The sequence below is a fragment of the Pongo pygmaeus genome, chromosome 13 (genome assembly GCF_028885625.2).
Source record: "Pongo pygmaeus isolate AG05252 chromosome 13, NHGRI_mPonPyg2-v2.0_pri, whole genome shotgun sequence".
Lineage (NCBI taxonomy): Eukaryota > Metazoa > Chordata > Mammalia > Primates > Hominidae > Pongo > Pongo pygmaeus.
Window position 1 is genome coordinate 90615347 of NC_072386.2, and position 21513 is coordinate 90636859.

At 39.0% G+C, this 21513-nt stretch overlaps 1 protein-coding gene across 9 annotated transcripts in view; it reads left to right on the forward strand.

The window, feature by feature from the left end:
* INVS (inversin) overlaps nucleotides 1-21513 on the forward strand; it is a 208053-nt gene that overhangs the window by 150988 nt on the left and 35552 nt on the right. For all 9 annotated transcript variants that reach the window (XR_010123347.1, XR_010123346.1, XR_010123345.1 and 6 more), the window contains 4 exons: nucleotides 2899-3070; nucleotides 8531-8686; nucleotides 9151-9380; nucleotides 21093-21199. Coding sequence is in view for 6 of the 9 variants with exons in the window: in XM_063649760.1 (XP_063505830.1) it covers nucleotides 2899-3070; nucleotides 8531-8686; nucleotides 9151-9380; nucleotides 21093-21199 (665 nt within the window). In the remaining 3 variants the exon portion in view is untranslated. The remainder of the gene's footprint in view (nucleotides 1-2898; nucleotides 3071-8530; nucleotides 8687-9150; nucleotides 9381-21092; nucleotides 21200-21513) is intronic.

The following is a 21513-nucleotide window of genomic DNA, read 5'->3' on the forward strand; positions in this document are numbered from 1 at the left end:
CAGGCCGGGCACAGTAGCTCCCGCCTGTAATCCCAGCACTTTGGGAGGCAGAGATGGGTGGATCACCTAAGGTCTGGAGTTTGAGAACAGCCTGGCCAACATGGTGGAAATCCCGTTTCTACTAAAAATACAAAAATTAGCCGGGCGAGGTGGCTGGCACCTGTAGTCTCAGCTACTTGGGAGGCTGAGGCAGGAGAATCACTTGAACCTGGGAGGCGGAGGTTGCAGTGAGCCAGGATAGCACCACTGCACTCCAGCCTGGGCGACAGAGCAAGACTTTATCTCAAAAATAAATAAATAAATAAATAATACTATCATCAAGCATAGTATAATTTCATCTTCATGACCTCTCCAAATGCTCTATTAAATATTCACATCTCTAAAATATCTTATCTTCACACACTTCCTACTCTGGTATCCAAAACAACTATTCCTATAATCCTTGCTTCTTGTATTCCTAATAACTTATTCAGTTTACCACCTAGAGTTTTGACAAATCATTATCTATTATCACCTAACAAAGCAGTATTTTAGGAGAAGCTTTTTCTAATTACAAATAGATAGGAAATTAACTTGACCCAGTCTAGTCAATCTATGGAAATCACAGCTCAACCCATAAATCAACACAAGGCTGTTAGATAAGTCATGTTATCCCCCGTTTACAGAAAACAAAACAAAACAAAACAAGGTTCTATGAGATTAAATGACTTGCTCATGGTCTTGAACCCAAAATTTAGGCTCCAAATTTAATATATATATACAGACACCAATAATTAAATAGATGTGCTAATGGAAACAAGAAAGAATGGTAGAACATTATTCTTTATAATGATTCAATAATATAATAATATAATAATTTTATTCAAAGAAATATTTTGTTGGATAATCTGCCAATTCCAGAGTTGATTTTTAATAATTATACAAATTATATAAGCTCAGTTTCAAGTCCCTTGATCTCCTTGTCCTCTATTAACTGACAAGAAATTACAACTCGTTCCTTGAAAAATGCAGACACATTCCCCTACACACACAGAGCCCTGTAAACATTCATCATTAAGTAAAAACATACTCAGCAAAGAAATGTTTGCAAATTAGTAAAAGAAAACAAAGCAAAAAATCACAAACTTTTACCTCAGTAACTCAACAAATAGTCTTAAAAGTAGAAAGCAGTGTGTGATGCTGTGGAAGAAGTGCTGTGATTTAACCCTGGATTCTTCCTTTATCTGCCACCAATATTTATATGACCTTGGAACCTAAATTTCTTCATCTGTAAAATAAGGAACTGGATTAGATGAGCCCTTGAATTCTTCTTTCTGTAAAATGCTGAGAGTCAACATTTCATACATTTTTGATCAGGTCACAGCCTCCAGCACTTTTTGTCTGAAACTCTTTTACCTCCATTCAATCAAAAGTTTCTGTGATCTGTCTAAAGTTTATATGTGTCTGAGTTCTGAGGAAAGAGGCAATTTAAAATGCTGGAATATTAACCTTTATTAAAATTGTGAGGCACTAATAGAACTGTCAAGGGTCCTAATTGTTGTTGTTGTTTTTGGTTTTGGTTTTGTTTTTGTTTTTGTTTGAGATGGAGTTTCACTCTGTTGCCCAGGCTGGAGTGCAATGATGCGATCTCGGCTCACTGCAACCTCCGTCTCCCAGGTTCAATCAATTCCCCTGCCTCAACCTCCGGAGTAGCTGGGACTACAGGCATGCGCCACCATGCCTGGCTAATTTTTTTTATATTGTAATAGAGACGGGGTTTCACCATGTTGGCCAGGATGCTGTCAATCTCCTGACCTTGTGATCCACCCACCTCGGCCTCCCAAAGTGCTGGGATTACAGGCGTGAGCCACTGTGCCTGGCCCAGTCCTAATTTTTGTATGATTCCATAAAAGAAGGACAATTCAGTAATAAAGGAATTGCTGAATAAATATGTTTTAATGAGTTGAGCACTGCATTTCTCAGTAACCGTCAATCAGTATTCAATAAATGCATTAACCATTTTAAAAATGTTTAGTAACTAATCACATAGTTCCAGTTTGTTCCTGGATTTAAGGCAAAAGCAAACAAACAAAAAACACAGTGAGAGAATGCAGAACCTTCTCTGGAGGCATGCCTGAATAGATGGGTCTCATGTAAAATGTCCAAGAAAACATGTATTTTATGGGCCAGGTACAGTGGCTCATGCCTGTAATTCTAGCACTTTGGGAGGCCAAGATGGACGGATCACTTGAGGTCAGGAGTTCAAGACCAGCTTCGCCAACATGGTAAAACCCCATCTCTACTAATAATACAAAAATTAGCCGGGTGTGGTGACACTCAGCTATTTGGGAGGCTGAGGCAGGAGAATCACTTGAACCCGGGAGGCAGAGGTTGCAGTGAGCCGAGATTGCACCACTGTACTCCAACCTGGGCAACAGAGTGAGACTCCCTCTCAAAAAAAAAAAAAAAAAAAAAAGAAAGGGAAAGAAAGAAAGAAAAAAGGAAGGAAGGAGAAGGAGAAGAGAAGAGAACAAGGCAGAAAGAAAGATTTAAATTTTGATCATTAATAAATAAAACACTGAATACTTCTGAGTTTTTTAACTGTCACTCAAACGATGACCTATAAAGTTTCCAAGCTTGATTGAAGATGATTATTTTCCATTTTGAGGATGTTGAATGGGAGAGTTAGGTTATGTTTATGAAGTGTTACGGACACTACAACTAATTTGTAAGGACAGAGGATTGTTATCTTCGATGGAAATTGTAGTTCTGTCATTAATAAAAAGATAATTTAATCTGATTCAAAAGCAAGGGAAAAATGCTTTGCTTCTTAATGGAAGTCACATATTATTATATGACTTTATTACCATAGAAAATACTACTGTTTTGTCTCCATTTTTTAAATCAAGTTTTTTTACAGGAACGGTTAAAGTGTTTTTAAAACATCCTTCAGTGAAAGATGATTCAGACCTGGAAGGAAGAACATCCTTTATGTGGGCAGCTGGCAAAGGCAGTGATGATGTCCTTAGGACTATGCTGAGCTTAAAATCGGACATAGATATTAACATGGCTGACAAATATGGAGGTACAGGTGAGAACTGGTAGACACATTCAGTTTGCTTTCATTTAGGTTCCAAAGTGTAGATGTTGCTATAAAACTTGTAAAATAGCAACTTGAAATCATTGTTCCTAATCTAATATTGTTTGACTTTGGTCTTCAGTTTTAAGTTTGGGTTTGCCAGGATGTCACTCCAAAGGCTTTATTTCTTCCAAGTATTATGGCAAAGATTAGCATGTTTCTACCAAATGAATGGTTGCATTTGGTTTAAAACCCTGGTTGCTCCTTAGACATGATTGTGGGAACTCTTCTGATCATTTATCTTTTTGTAAAAAAAAAAAAAAAAACCTATACTTTAAAACTATCCATATTTAGTAGTCATTAATTATATTTTCAAAAATTTAGAATTTTATTTAAGGAATGCACACATCTAAGTGTATTTTCACCAGTCTCCTTTACTGTGCTCTTTTCTCAGGTTTGAATAGCATTACCACATCCTGAATCTCCCATTTTTAGAGATAACCTCCCATGGCTCTAGAAGCTTCAAAGCTTCAAATCAACCTTGCTTGAAAAACTCTTACTAGATGCTTCTTTTAATTTCTTTCTCTAATAGGAGAGGCCTTTACCTATGTGTTGGTTAATGAAAGGTAAAGTTTTTCTGCCTCAGTGTCAACTTGGAGGTCTCTTCCTTGTGTACTGTATTCTCCTTACAACTCAGAAACAGAAGGAGAAATCACATACCACCACAATAACACTGAATAGAATAAAAAATCAGTGATGGGCTTCTCCATGTTATTTTTTTATTTGTAGAAACATGCTAGAGCCATTTGCATCTACTGTTATCCTGAATAAGATTTTTCTTGGCCACCAAAACTATTGATGCAACAGTAGGGAGAGAGAAGGGAGAGGAGTTGCTTTACTTAAAATCTCCCTCCCTATACCGAGACAACCACAGCCTCAAAAAAAATATTTTAAGAAGACAATTCAATTTTATGATAAAGACTTTAACTTTCAAAAGTATTTCTCTATGAAAGCCTTACAGCAGATCTTAAATTTCTTTTTTTTCTTTTTGAAACAGAGTCTCACTCTGTAACCTAGGCTGGAGTGCAGTGGTATGATCTTGGCTCACTGCAACCTCTGCCTCCCAGGTTCAAGCAAGTCTCCTGCCTCAGCCTCCGAAGTAGCTGGGACTACAGGCGCACGCCACCACGCCCAGCTAATTTTTTTTTCTTTTTGTATTTTAGTAGAGACGGGGTGTCACCATGTTGCCCAGGCTGGTCTCGAACTTCTGAGCTCAAGCAATCCTCCTGCCTCAGCCTCCCAAAGTACTGGGGTTACAGGTGTGAGCCACTGTGCCCAGCCAGCAGATCTTAAATTTCTTAAGGGGCATAGTGCAGACACATAGGATATTGACTTTATAAATGATCTGAACATTTAATTTTTTGTCAGATTTCCATTATATATTCTTCCACTTTATCACTAGCTTTGATTTTAGTTTAACTTTTTCAGGTATTTGAATAAGGTATGGGCAAGGATACTTGCACTCTTTGACCAAAAGTATCTTTCTCATATGCACCATGGTTGAAGTTCAGACATAAATTCTTCTCAGATTCATTAATTTGCTGCTTTCTTTCTTCTATGGGAATTTTATTATGTCAGAGATGCCTTCCTGACATTTCTTTTCTGTGAAAGTGAATTCCTCTCCGTCATCCCTCTACAGGGTTTTTTTTTTCCTTCCCATTAAAAAGAGGTCTTACCAAGAGCAATGTATGGACATTATTTGGATCCTGACTCAAAAAAATAAACTGTAAAAAATGTTAAAGCCATCAGGAAAATGTCAATATTATTGAACATTATAGAATTTATGTTAGTATTTTTTAGGTGTGATAACGGCATATATGGTTTTACCAGTGATTAAGCTATTGTCTCTCAGCTTCATGTTTATCCTTTTGTCCTTTCTTTGCAATGCTGGGCCTAGGGCTCTGTAAATCACATTTCCCCTTTGCCACAGGTGCTCTTTTAGAGTCCACCAATAGGGAGCATTGGAGGGAGACTGAAAGGCTGGAAGATGGACAAGGGATTACATCTTTCTGTTTGCGTCCTGCTCTTGTTTTTGTCTCGTTTTCTTTTTTTAGAAAAAAAAGTTAAAAAATAATAATAATAGTAATAATAAGATGGGATCTCACTATGTTGCCCAGGCTGGTCTCAAACTCCTGGGCTCAAGCGATCCTCCCACCTCAGCTTCCCAAAGTGCTGAGAATATCATAAGGCAGATGAAAGCATCATATAATATCTGTGATATTTCAGTGATTTCACATTTTAAGAGCATAAGAACCCTTTTCCCCCAAATGAAAATTTATAAAACACCTAACATATAAAGCAAGTAAGGGTTGAGTGGTTCTGACTAAATCAGAAGTAGAGCATTACCCACTCGACTGTCTATTCCCTCAGCTAAGTATTTCAGGTACCTCTATAGAAAGCTGTTGTTCTGAAGAACATGGTTTGGAAAACCCTGGGTTAGATTTAGTTTTAAGGTGACTTCTAATTCTGAAATGCTACAATTCTGTGATGTGGCATCAAGTATGAAATATACTCTATAGATAATATCAATGTCAAATTTTTTAAAAAGATAGAATTTCAGTTAAGTAAAAGATAAAATTAATGATCATGTTAAAAGAAATTCCCCATTTATAACTATTTGAATTTACTTTGTTTTTATTTATTTATTTATTTGAGACAGAGTCTCACTCTGTTGCCCAGGCTGGAGTGCAGTGACATGATCTCAGCTCACTGCAACCTCCACCTCCCGGGTTCAAGTGATTTTCTTGTCTCAGCCTCCCTAGTAGCTGGGACTACAGGTGCCCACCACTATGACTGGCTAAGTTTTGTATTTTTAGTAGAGGCAGGGTTTCACCATGTTGGCCAGGCTGGTCTTGAACATCTGACCTCAAAGGATCCACCCACCTCGGCCTCCCAAAGTGCTGGGATTACAGGCATGAGCCACCGCGCCTGGCCCGAATTTACTTTATTTAAAAATAACTTTAGGCCAAGCGTGGTAGCTCACACCTGTAATCCCAGCACTTTGGGAGGCCATGGCAGGTGGATCACCTGAGGTCAGGAGTTCGAGACCAGTCTGGTCAATGTGGTGAAACCCCATCTCTGCTAACATTATAAAAATGAGCTGGGTGTGGTGGTACACGCCTATAATCCCAGCTATTTGAGAGGCTGAGGCAGAAGAATAGTTTGAACCTGGGAGGTGGAGGTTGCAGTGACCTGAGATTGCACCACTGCACTCCAGCCTGGATGACAGAGTGAGACTCTGTCTCAAAAAATAAAATAAAAATAACCTTGAACTTAGCTATTGTTACTCCCTCTTTGAAAAGTGCTGTAACTTTATATAGAAAAGTAATTTCTTTAAAATACAACTTTATATTATGGAAACCTTCAAACACATTCAAAAGTAGACAATTGTCCAGTGAACTCAATATAGCTCTCACCCAGCTTCAACAATTATCAATACATGGCTAATCTTGTTTTATTTAACCACGATTCATTTCCTCTACTTCTGATTGTTTTGAAAAAAATTCTAGAGTCATATCCTTTCATCCGTAAATGTGAATGTTCTACCCTCTGCTGTCTTTCATGTAATAGCACTTCAGATATTTGAAGTTACTCACGCCTGTCTGAATCTTGTCTAGGTCACACTAACATTCAGCCATTTAGGTCAGTGGTTCCCAAATTCACGAATGGCATAAGAATTACTAGAGGTGTTTGTTTAAATTCAGATTCCCAGGCTATATGGACAGAGATTCTATGTCAAATCCCGTAGCAAGTCCTGTTGACTCCACCTCCAAAACGTGTTCTAAATCATTCTGTTTCTCTCCATCTCCATTCCAACCACCCTAATCAGACCACCATCATTTTTCACTCAGTCTACTGCCAAAATCTTTACTGGTCTCCCTGCTTATATTCTAATCTACTACAAATACATTCTCCTCAGAAGAGCTAGAGTGATCTGTTTAAAGCATAAATCAGATAATATCACTCCACTATATAAAGCTCTTCAAATGTCTTCCATCACTGACTAATAGGACCATTTGTGATCTGGCCTTTTCTACCTTTCTGACTTACTCCACTGTCACTTACTGTGCTGCAACTACCCTTCCTTCCTTAAACATACACAGTCGTTCCTGTCCTGTACTAACTCTTCCGTTTGCTCAAAATACTCTGTCTTTTTCATGGTTCAGGTCTCAACTTAAACGTCAGCTCATAACCACCAATCAAAAGTAGTCCCTCAGTGATTCTACATATCAAAATAGTTTTTATTACTTCAATTATACCAATTATCACTATATAATACTTTATTGATGGGGAATTGTTTTTGTTTTTGTTTTGTTTTGTTTTGCTTCCCTTCCTAGAATGTAACCTTATCTATTGTATTCTGTGCTAAACACCCAGCATTATAATACTACCCAGCCCAAAAATCTGCATCCAGGTTTGCTCCATGGATCACCCTTTATGAAAGAGACACTGTTCTAGGCCTTATAGAGCCATAATACTTAGAACTGGCCCAGGCCTCTAAAATGTTATTGTGGCTAATTCAAACCTATAGAGGGATGGCATAAGCCACGCATTACAGTGGAGTAACATAGAGAGGAGTCAGTGTAACATGAAACACATTTAATCAAAATTACTCTTTAAAACCTCTGGAAGGCACAAGAGAGGAGGCCATATTCCATCTCAGTTTTTCTCCAGTGAAGCAAATTCCTGTTTCTTTACTTTTCTTTTTTTGAGATGAGGTCTTTCTATTTTCTCCAGACTGGTCTAGACCTATTGGGTTCAAGCAGTCCTCCTGCCTCAGCCTCCCAAGTAGCTGGGACTATAGACATGTGCCACCTCGCTGTTTCTTAAATTGAGCCCTGGGGAAGTAGCTGGCTTGTAGCTGATATTGTATTAAAAATGCACTCAATGCAGCAAGATGTGCGTGCTTTCAGTACCACTGGGGTACACAAGCCAACTGAAGGAACAGTGCATGTAACCAATGGAAGGAACAGTAGATTGATGTCTCTAGTCACATGACCCCTTAGGGGCATATGCTTATTGAGTGGGTTGTTGGGCAGAATTGTGTACATCATTTAAATCATTCCTCTTTGTTATTGTTTTCTTGCTCTCTTAAAGAGAAAAAGAGAAAACTAATAGCTGAAAAGAGAAAACTAGTAGCTGAGAAGAGGATACCATTTCAGACCAACAGGATGGAAAGGAAGAAAATAGCAAGAAGAGAAAGGTAGAAGGAAAGGAGAAAGTGTGAGTAATACATATGAATAGGAAGGAAGGCAGAATCTAAAAAAGCAAAAAATAAATTAGTGAATCCTTAAAATTGAGATTGCATTTATTCAAAATGATGGGGAAATCAAGAGAGGAAAAGACATATAATAATTTAAAAGGTGAAGTTGTTATTGACTAGTTCATCACTTTCTTTTGGTTCTCTTTTAGCTTTGCATGCTGCTGCTCTTTCTGGCCATGTCAGCACCGTGAAGTTATTACTGGAAAATAACGCTCAAGTAGATGCTACTGATGTTATGAAACATACTCCACTTTTCCGAGCCTGTGAGATGGGACACAAAGATGTGATTCAGACACTCATTAAAGGTGGGTTAATAAGAGTACTCCTAATAAGTCTCTCTTAACAGGTAGGAATTCTTGCATACTCTGTTTAAGATAAAGCTTTCCTTAGCAGAAAGCTGCACAAGGATGAAGGGATGATCACACAACATGGCATGAGGAACCTCAAGTTCTACTCCTAGCTCCACTTGCTGGGAGTTGCTTGATACAGGAAAAGTCATTTCACCTGCCTGATCTTCATTTTTATTTTATATAAAGGGGGAGTGATTCCTAGCCAGTCCAATTTACAAGCTTATTGTAAAAATCTGATGTAGACAATGTATGTGGAAGCATTTCCATAAGAATAAAGCATTAAAGGAACAATTGTTATTATTTTTCTTCTATTCATTTTAATAAATGCATTTAAGGAACAATTGTGTTTTTTTTACTTCTATTCATTTTAATAAAAGCTATTTATATTAGACGTTCACATTATATTTGTGCTTTTCCAGGTGGAGCAAGGGTAGATCTAGTTGACCAAGATGGACATTCTCTTCTACATTGGGCAGCACTGGGAGGAAATGCTGATGTTTGCCAGATATTAATAGAAAATAAGATCAATCCAAATGTCCAGGATTATGCAGGAAGAACCCCTTTGCAGTGTGCAGCATATGGAGGCTATATCAACTGCATGGCAGTTCTCATGGAAAATAATGCAGACCCTAACATTCAAGACAAAGAGGTAGAAATTCTGTCTTTTCTATATTGTTTGCTCCAAAGAATTTAGAGTATTTCTTCTTTGTTGTAAACATAAGTAAAACAACAGTTTACAAGACGAAGAGATCATCCACAAATCCATCTGTTAATCATGACTATTATTTGTCCATGTTCTCTTCCAGTCTTTTTCTATATATATAATTTAACATGGTTATAATATAGGCTAGGAATAATTTTATAACTTTTATAAAAGATTACATGGTATACACATGTATGCATGTATAAAAATAAATATATGATTTTCTTTCTTTTTTTTTTAAATTATACTTTAAGTTCTAGGGTACATGTGCACAATGTGCAGGTTTGTTACATATGTATACATGTGCCATGTTGGTGTGCTGCACCCATTAACTCATCATTTACATTAGGAATATCTCCTAATGCTATCCCTCCCCCCTTCCCCCACCCCACGCCAGCCCCTGGTGTGTGATGTTCCCCACCCTATGTCCAAGTGTTCTCATTGTTCAATTCCCACCTATGAGTGAGAACATACGATATTTGGTTTTCTGTCCTTGCGATAGTTTGCTGAGAATGGTGGTTTCCAGCTTCATCCATGTCCCTACAAAGGACATGAACTCATCTTTTTTTTGTGACTGCATAGTATTCCATGGTGCATATGTGCCATATTTTCTTAATCCAGTCTATCATTGATGTACATTTGGGTTGGCTCCAAATCTTTGCTGTTGTGAATAGTGCCACAATAAACATACGTGTGCATGTGTCTTTATAGCAGCATGATTTATAATCCTTTGGGTATATGCCCAGTAATGGGATGGCTGGGTCAAAAGGTATTTCTAGTTCTAGATCCTTGAGGAGTCGCCACACTGTCTTCCACAATGGTTGAACTAGTTTACAGTCCCACCAACAGTGTAAAAGTGTTCCTATTTCTCCACATCCTCTCCAGCACCTGTTGTTTCCTGACTTTTTAATGATTGCCATTCTAACTGGTGTGAGATGGTATCTCATTGTGGTTTTGATTTGCATTTCTCTGATGGCCAGTGATGATGAGCATTTTTTCATGTGTCTGTTGGCTGCATAAATGTCTTCTTTTGAGAAGTGTCTGTTCATATCCTTTGCCCACTTTTTGATGGGGTTGTTTGATTTTTTTCTTGTAAATTTGTTTAAGTTCTTTGTAGATTCTGGATATTAGCCCTTTATCAGATGGGTAGATTGTAAAATTTTTCTCCCATTTTGTAGGTTGCCTGTTCACTCTAATGGTAGTTTCTTTTGCTGTGCAGAAGCTCTTTAGTTTAATTAGATCCCATTTGTCAATTTTGGCTTTTGTTGCCATTGCTTTTGGTGTTTTAATCATGAAGTCCTTGCCCATACTTATGTCCTGACTGGTATTGCCTAGGTTTTCTTCTAGGGTTTTTATGGTTTTAGGTCTAACATTTAAGTCTTCAATCCATCTTGAATTAATTTTTGTATAAGGTGTAAGGAAGGGATCCAGTTTCAGCTTTCTACATGTGGCTAGCCAGTTTTCCCAGCACAGTTTATTAAATAGGGAATCCTTTCCCCATTGCTTGTTTTTGTCAGGTTTGTCAAAAATCAGATGATTGTATATGTGTGGTATTATTTCTGAGGGCTCTGTTCTGTTCCATTGGTGTATATCTCTGTTTTGGTGCCAGTACCATGCTGTTTTGGTTACTGTAGCCTTGTAGTACAGTTTGAAGTCAGGTAGCGTGATGCCTCCAGCTTTGTTCTTTTGGCTTAGGATTGTCTTGGCAATGTGGGCTCTTTTTTGGTTCCATGTGAACTTTAAAGTAGTTTTTTCCAATTCTGTGAAGAAAGTCATTGGTAGCTTGATGGGGATGGCATTGAATCTATAAATTACCTTGGGCAGTATGGCCATTTTCACGATATTGATTCTTCCTATCCATGAGCATGGAATGTTCTTTCATTTGTTTGTGTCCTCTTTTATTTCCTTGAGCAGTGGTTTGTAGTTCTTCTTGAAGAGGTCCTTCACGTCCCTTGTAAGTTGGATTCCTAGGTATTTTATTCTCTTTGAAGCAATTGTGAATGGGAGTTCAATCATGATCTGGCTGTTTGTCTGTTGGCATATAGGCATGCTTGTGATTTTTGCACATTGATTTTGTATCCTGAGATTTTGCTGAACTTGCTTATCAGCTTAAGGAGATTTTGGGCTGAGACAATGGGGTTTTCTAGATATACAATCATGTCATCTGCTGCAAACAGGGACAATTTGACTTCCTCTTTTCCTGATTGAATACCCTTTATTTCTTTCTCCTGCCTGACTGCCCTGGCCAGAACTTCCAACACTGTGTTGAATAGGAGTGGTGAGAGAGGGCATCCCTGTCTTGTGCCAGTTTTCAAAGGGAATGCTTCCAGTTTTTGCCCATTCAGTATGATATTGGCTGTGGGTTTGTCATACATAGCTCTTATTATTTTGAGATACGTCCCATCAATACCTAGTTTATTGAGAGTTTTTAGCATGAAGGGCTGTTGTATTTTGTCAAAAGCCTTTTCTGCATCTGTTGAGATAATCATGTGGTTTTTGTCTTTGATTCTCTTTATATGATGGATTACGTTTATTGATTTGCATATGTTGAACCAGCCTTGCATCCCAGGGATGAAGCCCACTTGATCATGATGGATAAGCTTTTTGATGTGCTGCTGGATTTGGTTTGCCAGTATTTTACTGGCAATGCAAAAAAAAAATTTTTGCATTGATGTTCATCAGGGATATTGGTCAAAAATTCTCTTTTTTTGTTGTGTCTCTGCCAGGCTTTGGTATCAGGATGATGTTGGCCTCATAAAATGAGTTAGGGAGGATTCCCTCTTTTTCTATTGATTGGAATAGTTTCAGAAGGAATGGTACCAGCTCCTCTTTGTACCTCTGGTAGAGTTTGGCTGTGAATCCATCTGGTCCTGGACATTTTTTGGTTGGTAGGCTATTAATTATTGTCTCAATTTCGGAGCCTGTTATTGATCTATTCAGGGATTCAACTTCTTCCTGGTTTAGTCTTGAGAGGGTGTGTGTGTCCAGGAATTTATCCGTTTCTTCTAGATTTTCTAGTTTATTTGCGTAGAAGTGTTTACAGTATTCTCTGATGGTAGTTTGTATTTCTGTGGGATTGGTGGTGATATCCCCTTTACCATTTTTTATTGCATCTATTTGATTCTTCTCTCTTTTCTTCTTTATTAGTCTTGCTAGTGGTCTATCAATTTTGTTGATCTTTTCAAAAAACCAGCTGCTGGATTCATTGATTTTTTGAAGGGTTTTTTGTGTCTCTATCTCCTTCAGTTCTGCTCTGATCTTAGTTATTTCTTGCCTTCTGCTAGCTTTTGAATGTGTTTGCTCTTGCTTCTCTAGTTCTTTTAATTGTGATGTTAGGGTGTTAATTTTAGATCTTTCCTGCTTTCTCTTGTGGGCATTTAATGCTATAAATTTCCCTCCACACACTGCTTTGAATGTGTCCCAGAGATTCTGGTATGTTATGTCTTTGTTCTCATTGGTTTCAAAGAACATCTTTATTTCTGCCTTCATTTCGTTATGTACCCAGTAGTCATTCAGGAGCAGGTTGTTCAGTTTCCATGTAGTTGAGCGGTTTCGAGTGAGTTTCTTAATCCTGAGTTCTAATTTGATTACACTGTGGTCTGAGAGACAGTTTGTTATAATTTCTGTTCTTTTACATTTGCTGAGGAGTGCTTTACTATGTTGTCAATTTTGGAATAAGTGCAATGTGGTGCTGAGAGGAATGTATATTCTGTTGATTTGGGGTGGAGAGTTCTGTAGATGTCTATTAGGTCAGCTTGGTGTGGAGCTGAGTTCAAGTCCTGGATATCCTTGTTAACTTTCAGTCTCGTTGATCTGTCTAATGTTGACAGTGGGGTGTTAAAGCCTCCCATGATTATTGTGTGGGAGTCTAAATCTCTTTATAGGTTCTAAGAACTTGCTTTATGAATCTGGGTGCTCCTGTATTGGGTGAATATATATTTAGGATAGTTAGCTCTTCTTGTTGAATTGATCCCTTTACCATTATGTAATGGCCTTCTTTGTCTCTTCTGATCTTTGTTGGTTTAAAGTCTGTTTTATCAGAGACCAGGATTGCAACCCCTGCCTTTTTTGTTTTCCGTTTGCTTGGTAGATCTTCCTCCATCCCTTTATTTTAAGCCTATGTGTGTCTCTACACGTGAGATGGGTTTCCTGAATACAGCACACTGATGGGTCTTGACTCTATCCAATTTGCCAGTCTGTGTCTTTTAATTGGAGCATTTAGCCCATTTACATTTAAGGTTAATATTGTTATGTGTGAATTTGACCCTGTCATTATGATGTTAGCTGGTTATTTTGCTCTTTAGTTGATGCGATTTCTTCTTAGCATCGATGGTCTTTACAATTTGGCATGTTTTTGCAGTGGCTGGTACCGGTTTTTCCTTTCCATGTTTATTTTAGTGCTTCCTTCAGGAACTCTTGTCAGGCAGGCCTGGTGGTAACAAAATCTCTCAGCATTTGCTTGTCTGTAAAGGATTTTATTTCTCCTTCACTTATGAAGCTTAGTTTGGCTGGATATGAAATTCTGGGTTGACTATTCTTTTCTTTAAGACTGTTGAATATTGGCCACCACTCTCTTCTGGCTTGTAGAGTTTCTGCCAAGAGATCCGCTGTTAGTCTGATGGGCTTCCCTTTGTGGGTAACCCGACCTGTCTCTTTGGCTGCCCTTAACATTTTTTCCTTCCTTTCAACATTGGTGAATCTGACAATTATGTGTCTTGGAGTTGCTCTTCTTGAGGAGTATCTTTGTGGCATTCTCTGTATTTCCTGAATTTGAATGTTGGCCTGCCTTGCTAGATTGGGGAAGTTCTCCTGGATAATATCCTGCAGAGTGTTTTCCAACTTGGTTCCATTCTCCCCATCACTTTCAGGTACACCAATCAGATGTAGATTTGGTCTTTTCACATAGTCCCATATTTCTTGGAGGCTTTGTTCGTTTCTTTTTACTCTTTTTTCTCTAAACTTCTCGCTTCATTTCATTCATTTGATTTTCATTCACTGATACCCTTTCTTCCACTTGATCAAATTGGCTACTGAAGCTTGTGCATGCCTCATGTAGTTCTTGTGCCATGGTTTTCAGCTCCATCAGGTCATTTAAGGTCGTCTCTATGCTTTTTATTCTAGTTAGCCGTCTAATCTTTTTTCAAGGTTTTTATCTTCTTTGCAATGGGTTCGAACATCCTCCTTTAGCTCGGAGAAATTTGTAATTACCGATCGTCTGAAGCCTACTTCCGTCAACTCATCAAAGTCATTCTCCATCCAGCTTTGTTGTGTTGCTAGCGAGGAGCTGCGTTCCTTTGGAGGAGAAGAGGCACTCTGATTTTTAGAATTTTCAGCTTTGCTACTCTGGTTTCTCCCCATCTTTGTGGTTTTACCTATCTTTGGTCTTTCATGATGGTAACGTACAGATGGGGTTTTGGTGTGGATGTTAGTTTTCCTTCTAACAGTCAGGACCCTTAGCTGCAGGTCTGTTGGAGTTTGCTGGAGGTCCACTCCAGACCCTGTTTGCCTGGGTATCACCAGCGGAGGCTGCAGAACAGCAAATATTGCAGAACGGCAAATGTTGCTGCCTGATCCTTCTTCTGGAAGCTTCGTCTCAGAGGGGCACCCGGCTGTATGAGATGTCAGTCGGCCCCCACTGGGAGGTGTCTCCCCGTTAGGCTATTGGGGGTCAGGGATCCACATGAGGAGGCAGTCTGTACGTTCTCAGTTCTCAAACTCTGTGTTGGGAGAACCACTACTCTCTTCAAAGCTGTCAGACAGGGTCGTTTAAGTCTCCAGAAGTTTCTGCTGCCTTTTGTTCAGCTATGTCCTGCCTCCAGAGGTGGAGTCTACAGAGGCAGGCAGGCCTCCTTGAGCTGCGGTGGGCTCCACCCAGTTCGAGCTTCCTGGCCGGCCATTTTGTTTACCTACTCAAGCCTCAGCAATGGCGGACTCTCCTCCCCCAGCCTCGCTGCTGCCTTGCAGTTCGATCTCAGACTGCTGTGCTAGCAGTGAGTGAGTCTCCGTGGGCATGGGACCCTCTGAGCCGGACATGGGATATAATCTCCTGGTGTGCCGTTTGCTAAGACCATTGGAAAAAGCACAGTATTAGGGTGGGAATGTCCCAATTTTCCAGGTACCATCTGTCATGGCTTCCCTTGGCTAGAAAAGGGAATTCCCTGACCCCTTGTGCTTTCCGGGTGAGGCGATGCCCCACCCTGCTTAGGCTCACACTCCATGGGCCACACCCACTGTCCAACAAGCCCCAGTGAGATGAACCCGGTACCTCAGTTGGAAATGCAGAAATCACCCGTCTTCTGCGTCACTCATGCTGGGAGCTGTAGACTGGAGCTGTTCCTGTTCGGCCATCTTGGAACTGGGACCTTTTTTTTTTTTTTTTTTTTTTTTTTTTTGAGACAGAGTCTCACTCTATCTCCCAGGCTGGAGTGCAGTGGTGCAATCTCGGCTCACTGCAACCTCCATCTCCCAGGTTCAAGCGATTCTTTTGCCTCAGCCTCCCGAGTAGCTGAGAGGCTACTTGGCCTCTCAGGCGTCCACCACCATGCCTGGCTAATTTTTGTATTTTTAGTAGAGACGGGGTTTCGTCACGTTGGCCAGGCTGGTCTCGAACTCCTGACCTCAGGTGATCCGCCCACCTTGGCCTCCCGAAGTGCTGGGATTACAGGCATGAGCCACTGCACCTGACCCTATTACATGATTTTCTTTTCTTTTCTTTTTTTGTTTGTTGAGATGGAGTCTCGCTTCCTTGCCCAGGCTGGAGTGCAGTGGCACCATCTCCGCTCATTGCCTCCTGGGTTCAAGTGATTCTTCTGCCTCAGCTTCCTGAGTAGCTGGGATTACAGGCACACACCACCATGCCCAGCTAATTGTTGTATTTTCAGTAGAGATGGGGTTTCACCATGTTGGCCAGGCTGGTCTCAAACTCCTGACCTTGTGATCCACCTACCTCAGCCTCCCAAAGTGCTAGGATTACAGGTGTGAGCCACCATGTCCAGCCTATTACATTTTCTTTTCTTTTTCTTTTTTTTTTTTTTGAGACAAGAGTCTCATTCTGTCGCCCAGGCTGGAGTGCAGTGGCACAATCTCGGCTTACTGCAACCTCTACCTCCCAGGTTCAAGCGATTCTTCTGCCTCAGCCTCCCGAGTAGCTGGGATTACAGGCATGCACCACCACACCCAGCTAATTTTTGTAATGTTTTTAGTAGACACAGGATTTTACCATGTTGGTCAGTCTGTTCTCGAACTCCTGACCTCGTGATCCACCCACCTTGGCCTCCCAAAGTGCTGGGATTACAGGTGTGAGCCACCGTGCCTGCCTATTACATGATTTTCAAACCACATTTTGTTTACTTAAAATTGTCACTATTTTCTCATGTGATATATAATCTTTTTAATTATCATGAATGCTTAAAATTCCAAGGTTCTAAGAACTTTATGTTTAATAGCTTATTCAATCCTTACAATAATCTTATAAAGTAGTTACTATTATTATTCTCATTTTACAGATGAGGAAATTGAAGCTCATGTAGTTTAAATAGTTAGCCTAAGATAACAACAGTGGGGGAAGCGCGGTGGGGAGATTTAGTATCCAAACTATGCTTTTAACCCAAATATAGGTTAAATAAGTAACTTCCTATTGCTGGTCACTTTTTCACTATTATAGGTAATGTTTCAGTAATTATCTTTGTGCATTTAACTTTTTTCCTTTGGGATTATCGCATTAGAATAATTCCCCCTAAGGGAGATGATCAAATCAAAGCAACCAATCATTTATTAATATGATTAGGCTCTCATATATACTGCCAAACTGATTTCTAAAAGATTCAGGTTAATCTCTACTTTCCCCAGCTGTGTAGTATTAATTTCTCTCAGTTTAGCCAGTATTAACTTTTTTGCTAATTAAATTATTTTAACTCTTTAAAAATATTTGCATGTTAATTATGTTTTCCAAGTCAGAAAATTAGCTGTCCCTATTAACTCAAGTCCCTATCAACTCATTGAACAAGTGTTTATCAAGATTGTTACTGTATGTAAAAGTAACGTAAAGAAAAGTATGTAAAATATGGTCCATGTCTTTATGATACTAGGAATGCATCTTTTTTTTTTTTTTTTTGAGATGGAGTCTCGCTCTGTCACACAGGCTAGAGTGCACTGGCCCAATCTCGGCTCACTGCAAGCTCCACCTCCCGGGTTCATGCCATTCTTCTGCCTCAGCCTTCCAAGTAGCTGGGACTACAGGCACCTGCCACCACGCCTAGCTAATCTTTTTTTTTTTGTATTTTTAGTAGAGATGGGGTTCAACATGTTAGCCAGGATGGTCTTGATCTCCTGACCTTGTGATCCGTCCGCCTCGGCCTCCCAAAGTGCTGGGATTACAGGCATGAGCCACTGCGCCTGGCAGGAATGCATCTTTTATAATTTGTAGTACTTTTAATGTTTTACCAAGTTGTGAGTTTTTTACATGAGTAGAATATTAAGCATTTTTCCAGTTCTATTAGCTGCTATGTATATTGCTTTGGATTGTCTACATAAGCAATCATGCATGCTATCTGTGAATAATAACATTTTTATTTCTTCATTTCCAGTCTTTATACTTTTCATTTCTTTGCTGTGCCATATTGAATTAGAACCTTTAATACAATCTTGAATAGAATTGGTGATAATTGGCATCCTTAATTAATTCTGGTTTCTCAGATGGCAAGCTTTCAACATTTTACCATTGAGTAAGATGTTGCTATAGATTTCCTTATATTCCCACTTGCCAAGAGTTTTTTTAAATCATAGTTGGGTTTTTGTCAAATACTATTTATGCAATTTATCAACAAGATATATTTTTTTCCTCTTTTCTGTTAATATGGCAAATTACATTGACTGATTTTTTTTTTTTTAGATGTTAAACAACCCTTGCATTTCTGGAGTAAGCCCCACATACATTATGCACTTTTATATACTGATGTATTTTACCTGCTAATATTTTAAGATTTTTGCATCTATGTTTATGAGAGAGATTGGCCTATAATTTTCGTTTCTTGTATTATAGTTGCAAGGTTTTGGTAGCAAGGTAAGTCTAACCTTGTCAAAAAAAAAAAACAGTTAGAAAATAGTCCCTTGTTTTTATTCTCTTGGAGAATAAAATTGGTATTACTTCTTCCTTAAATGTTTGGAAGAATTTCCTCTTGAAGTTATCTGGTGTTGGGGATTTCTTTGTGTAAAAGTTTTAAATAACCAATTCAATTCCATTAATTATTCATATTTTCTAATTATTTTTCTTTCAGCTTGGTAAGTTGTATTTTTTAAGGAATTTATTCATTTTATTCAAAATGTCAAATGTATTTGCATAAATTTTGTCACACACATATTCCCTTATCTTTTTTATGCCTGTAGGACCTGTAGTGAGTTCCTCTTGTTTATTTCACATATTGATAATGTGTGTTTTCTCTTTCTTTTTAAAAAATTTTCTTCATTCCTTACCTGGAGCACTAAAAAAAAAAAACTTGATATTCATCTCCTCAAAGGACTTATTTCTGTCTTTGTGGATTTTCTATATTTTGAGATTTTGGGTTTTTTTGTTTGCTTGTTTGTTTGTTTGTTTCTTAAGACAGTATCTCACTCTGCCACCCAGGCTGGAGTGCAGTGGCATGATCATGGCTCCTTGTAACCTCAGCCTTCCCAGGCTTGGGTGATTGTCCTACCTCAGCCTCCTGAGTAGCTGGGACTACAGGTGCACACCACTACACCTAGCTAAATTTTTTGTATTTTTAGTAGAGAAGGAGTTTCACCATGTTGCCCACGGCTGTTCTTGAACTCCTGAGCTCAAGCGATCTACCTGCCTCAGCCTCCCAAAGTGCTAGGATTACAGGCATGAGCCACCGCACCTGGCCTGTATTTTGAGTTTGTTTACTATTTCATTGGTCTTGCTCCTGTCTTTTTTATTTTCTAACTTCTAATTTCTATTTCCTAATTTCTATTTTGGTTTATTCTCTGACACACAGATTATGTAGAAGTGTGCTGTTTAATTTTCAGTCAGTTGAGTGTTTTCTCATTTTTTAAATTGATTATATTAATTATTTATTGCTGCTGTAACAAATTACCACAGGTTTAGTGGCTTAGAACAACACAGATTTATTGTCTTACCATTCTAGATGTCAGAAATTCAAAATGGGTCTTACTGGGTTAAAAATCAAGGTGTCACCAGGGCTGCTTTTCTTTTGGTGGATCTAGGAGAGAATCCATGTTTTTTACTTTTTCAGTTTCTCAAGGCTGCCCACATTCCTTGGCTGATGACCCCATTCCTCCATCTTCAAAGCCACATTGGCTGGTTGAGCCTTTCTCTGTATCACTTATCTGTATAATTCTTACACTCACCCTCCTGACTCCCTGTTTCCCTTATAAGGACCCTTGTGATTAGATCAGGCCCACCCAGATAATCCAGGATAATCTTCCCATCTCAAGTTCAGCTGATTAGCAATCTTAATTCCATCTACAACCTTAATTCTTCCTTCTCTTGTAACATAACATATTCACAGGTACCAGGCACTAGGATATGGACATCTTTGTGAGGGAGTACATTATTTTTTTTTTTGGAACTTTATGGCCCAGCATATGATTGATTTTGGTAAATGTTCTATGTACATGTGAAAAGAGCACTAACTCTGTCCTTGTTGGATGCAGTGTTCTATATTTATATATATATCACTTAGGGCCCATTTTTTAAAGTCTGTTGTTTAGGTCTTATATATCTTTACTGCTCTTTTGTCTGTTCTATCAGTTGTTTTTAAAAGATGGGTTAAAATCCCACTATGACTATGGACTTGACTATCTTTCTTTTTAATTTTGTCGATTTTTCACTTGTATATTTGGAAGCTTCGTTATTAGATGCATACAAATTTAGCATTGTGATATCTTCCTTTTTGACTCCTTTTACGCTATGAAGTGTCCCTCTTTATGTCTAGCAATGCTTCATCTCTTCTTTATCTTTCATGACATTGAAATTTTTAAAGAATACAAGCCATTTATTTTACAGAATGTGACTCAATTTGTGTTAGTCTTATGTTCCCTCATAATTAGATTCAGGTTTCACATTTTTGGTTGGAATATTACATAAGTAATATGAATCCTTCTCTGGGTATTACCTCTGGAGATATATGATGCCCCTTATCATAGCGTTAATTGGCCAGGCGCGTTGGCTCACGCCTGTAATCCCAGCACTTTGGGAGGTTGAGGTGGGTGGATCACCTGAGGTCAGGAGTTTGAGACCAGCCTGGTCAACATGACAAAACACTGTCTCTACTGAAAATACAAAAATTAGCTGGGCGTGGCGGCAGGCACCTGTAATCCCAGCTACTTGGAGCCTGAGGCAGGAGAATCGCTTGTACCTGGGAGGTGGAGGTTGCAGCGAGCTGAGATCTCACCATTGCACTCCAGCCTGAGCGACAAGAGCGAAACTCCGTCTCAAAAAAAAAAAAAAAAAATAGTGTTAATTATGAGCTCTTGGATCAAATATCATTTGCTTTCTCCACTGTATATTTAATATTTTCCCTTTTTGTAAATAAGCAGTTTGGAAAAATGATTGCTTATATTAATTTTGAATTAGCATAAATAACCACATATCCAAAAATACTTACTCCAGATGTACTTGATTTTTGTTTATGCTTATAGGGAAGAACAGCTTTGCATTGGTCCTGCAACAATGGATACCTTGATGCCATTAAATTACTGCTAGACTTTGCTGCTTTCCCTAATCAGATGGAAAACAATGAAGAGAGGTAAGTTGTTGTTGACTTTTTTTTTTTTTTTTTGAGATGGCTTCTCGCCCTGTCACTCAGGTTGGGTTGCAGTGGCACGATCTTGGCTCCCTGCAACCTCCGCCTCCTGGGTTCAAGCAATTCTCCTCCTTCAGCCTCCTGAGTAGCTGGGATTACAGGCATGCACGATCACGCCTGGCCAATTTTTTTGTATTTTTAGTAGAGATGGGGTTTCACCATGTTAACCAGGCTGGTCTCGAATTCCTCACCCTGTGATCCACCCACCTCGGCCTCCCAAAGTGCTGGGATTATAGGCGTGGGCCACCATGCCCAGC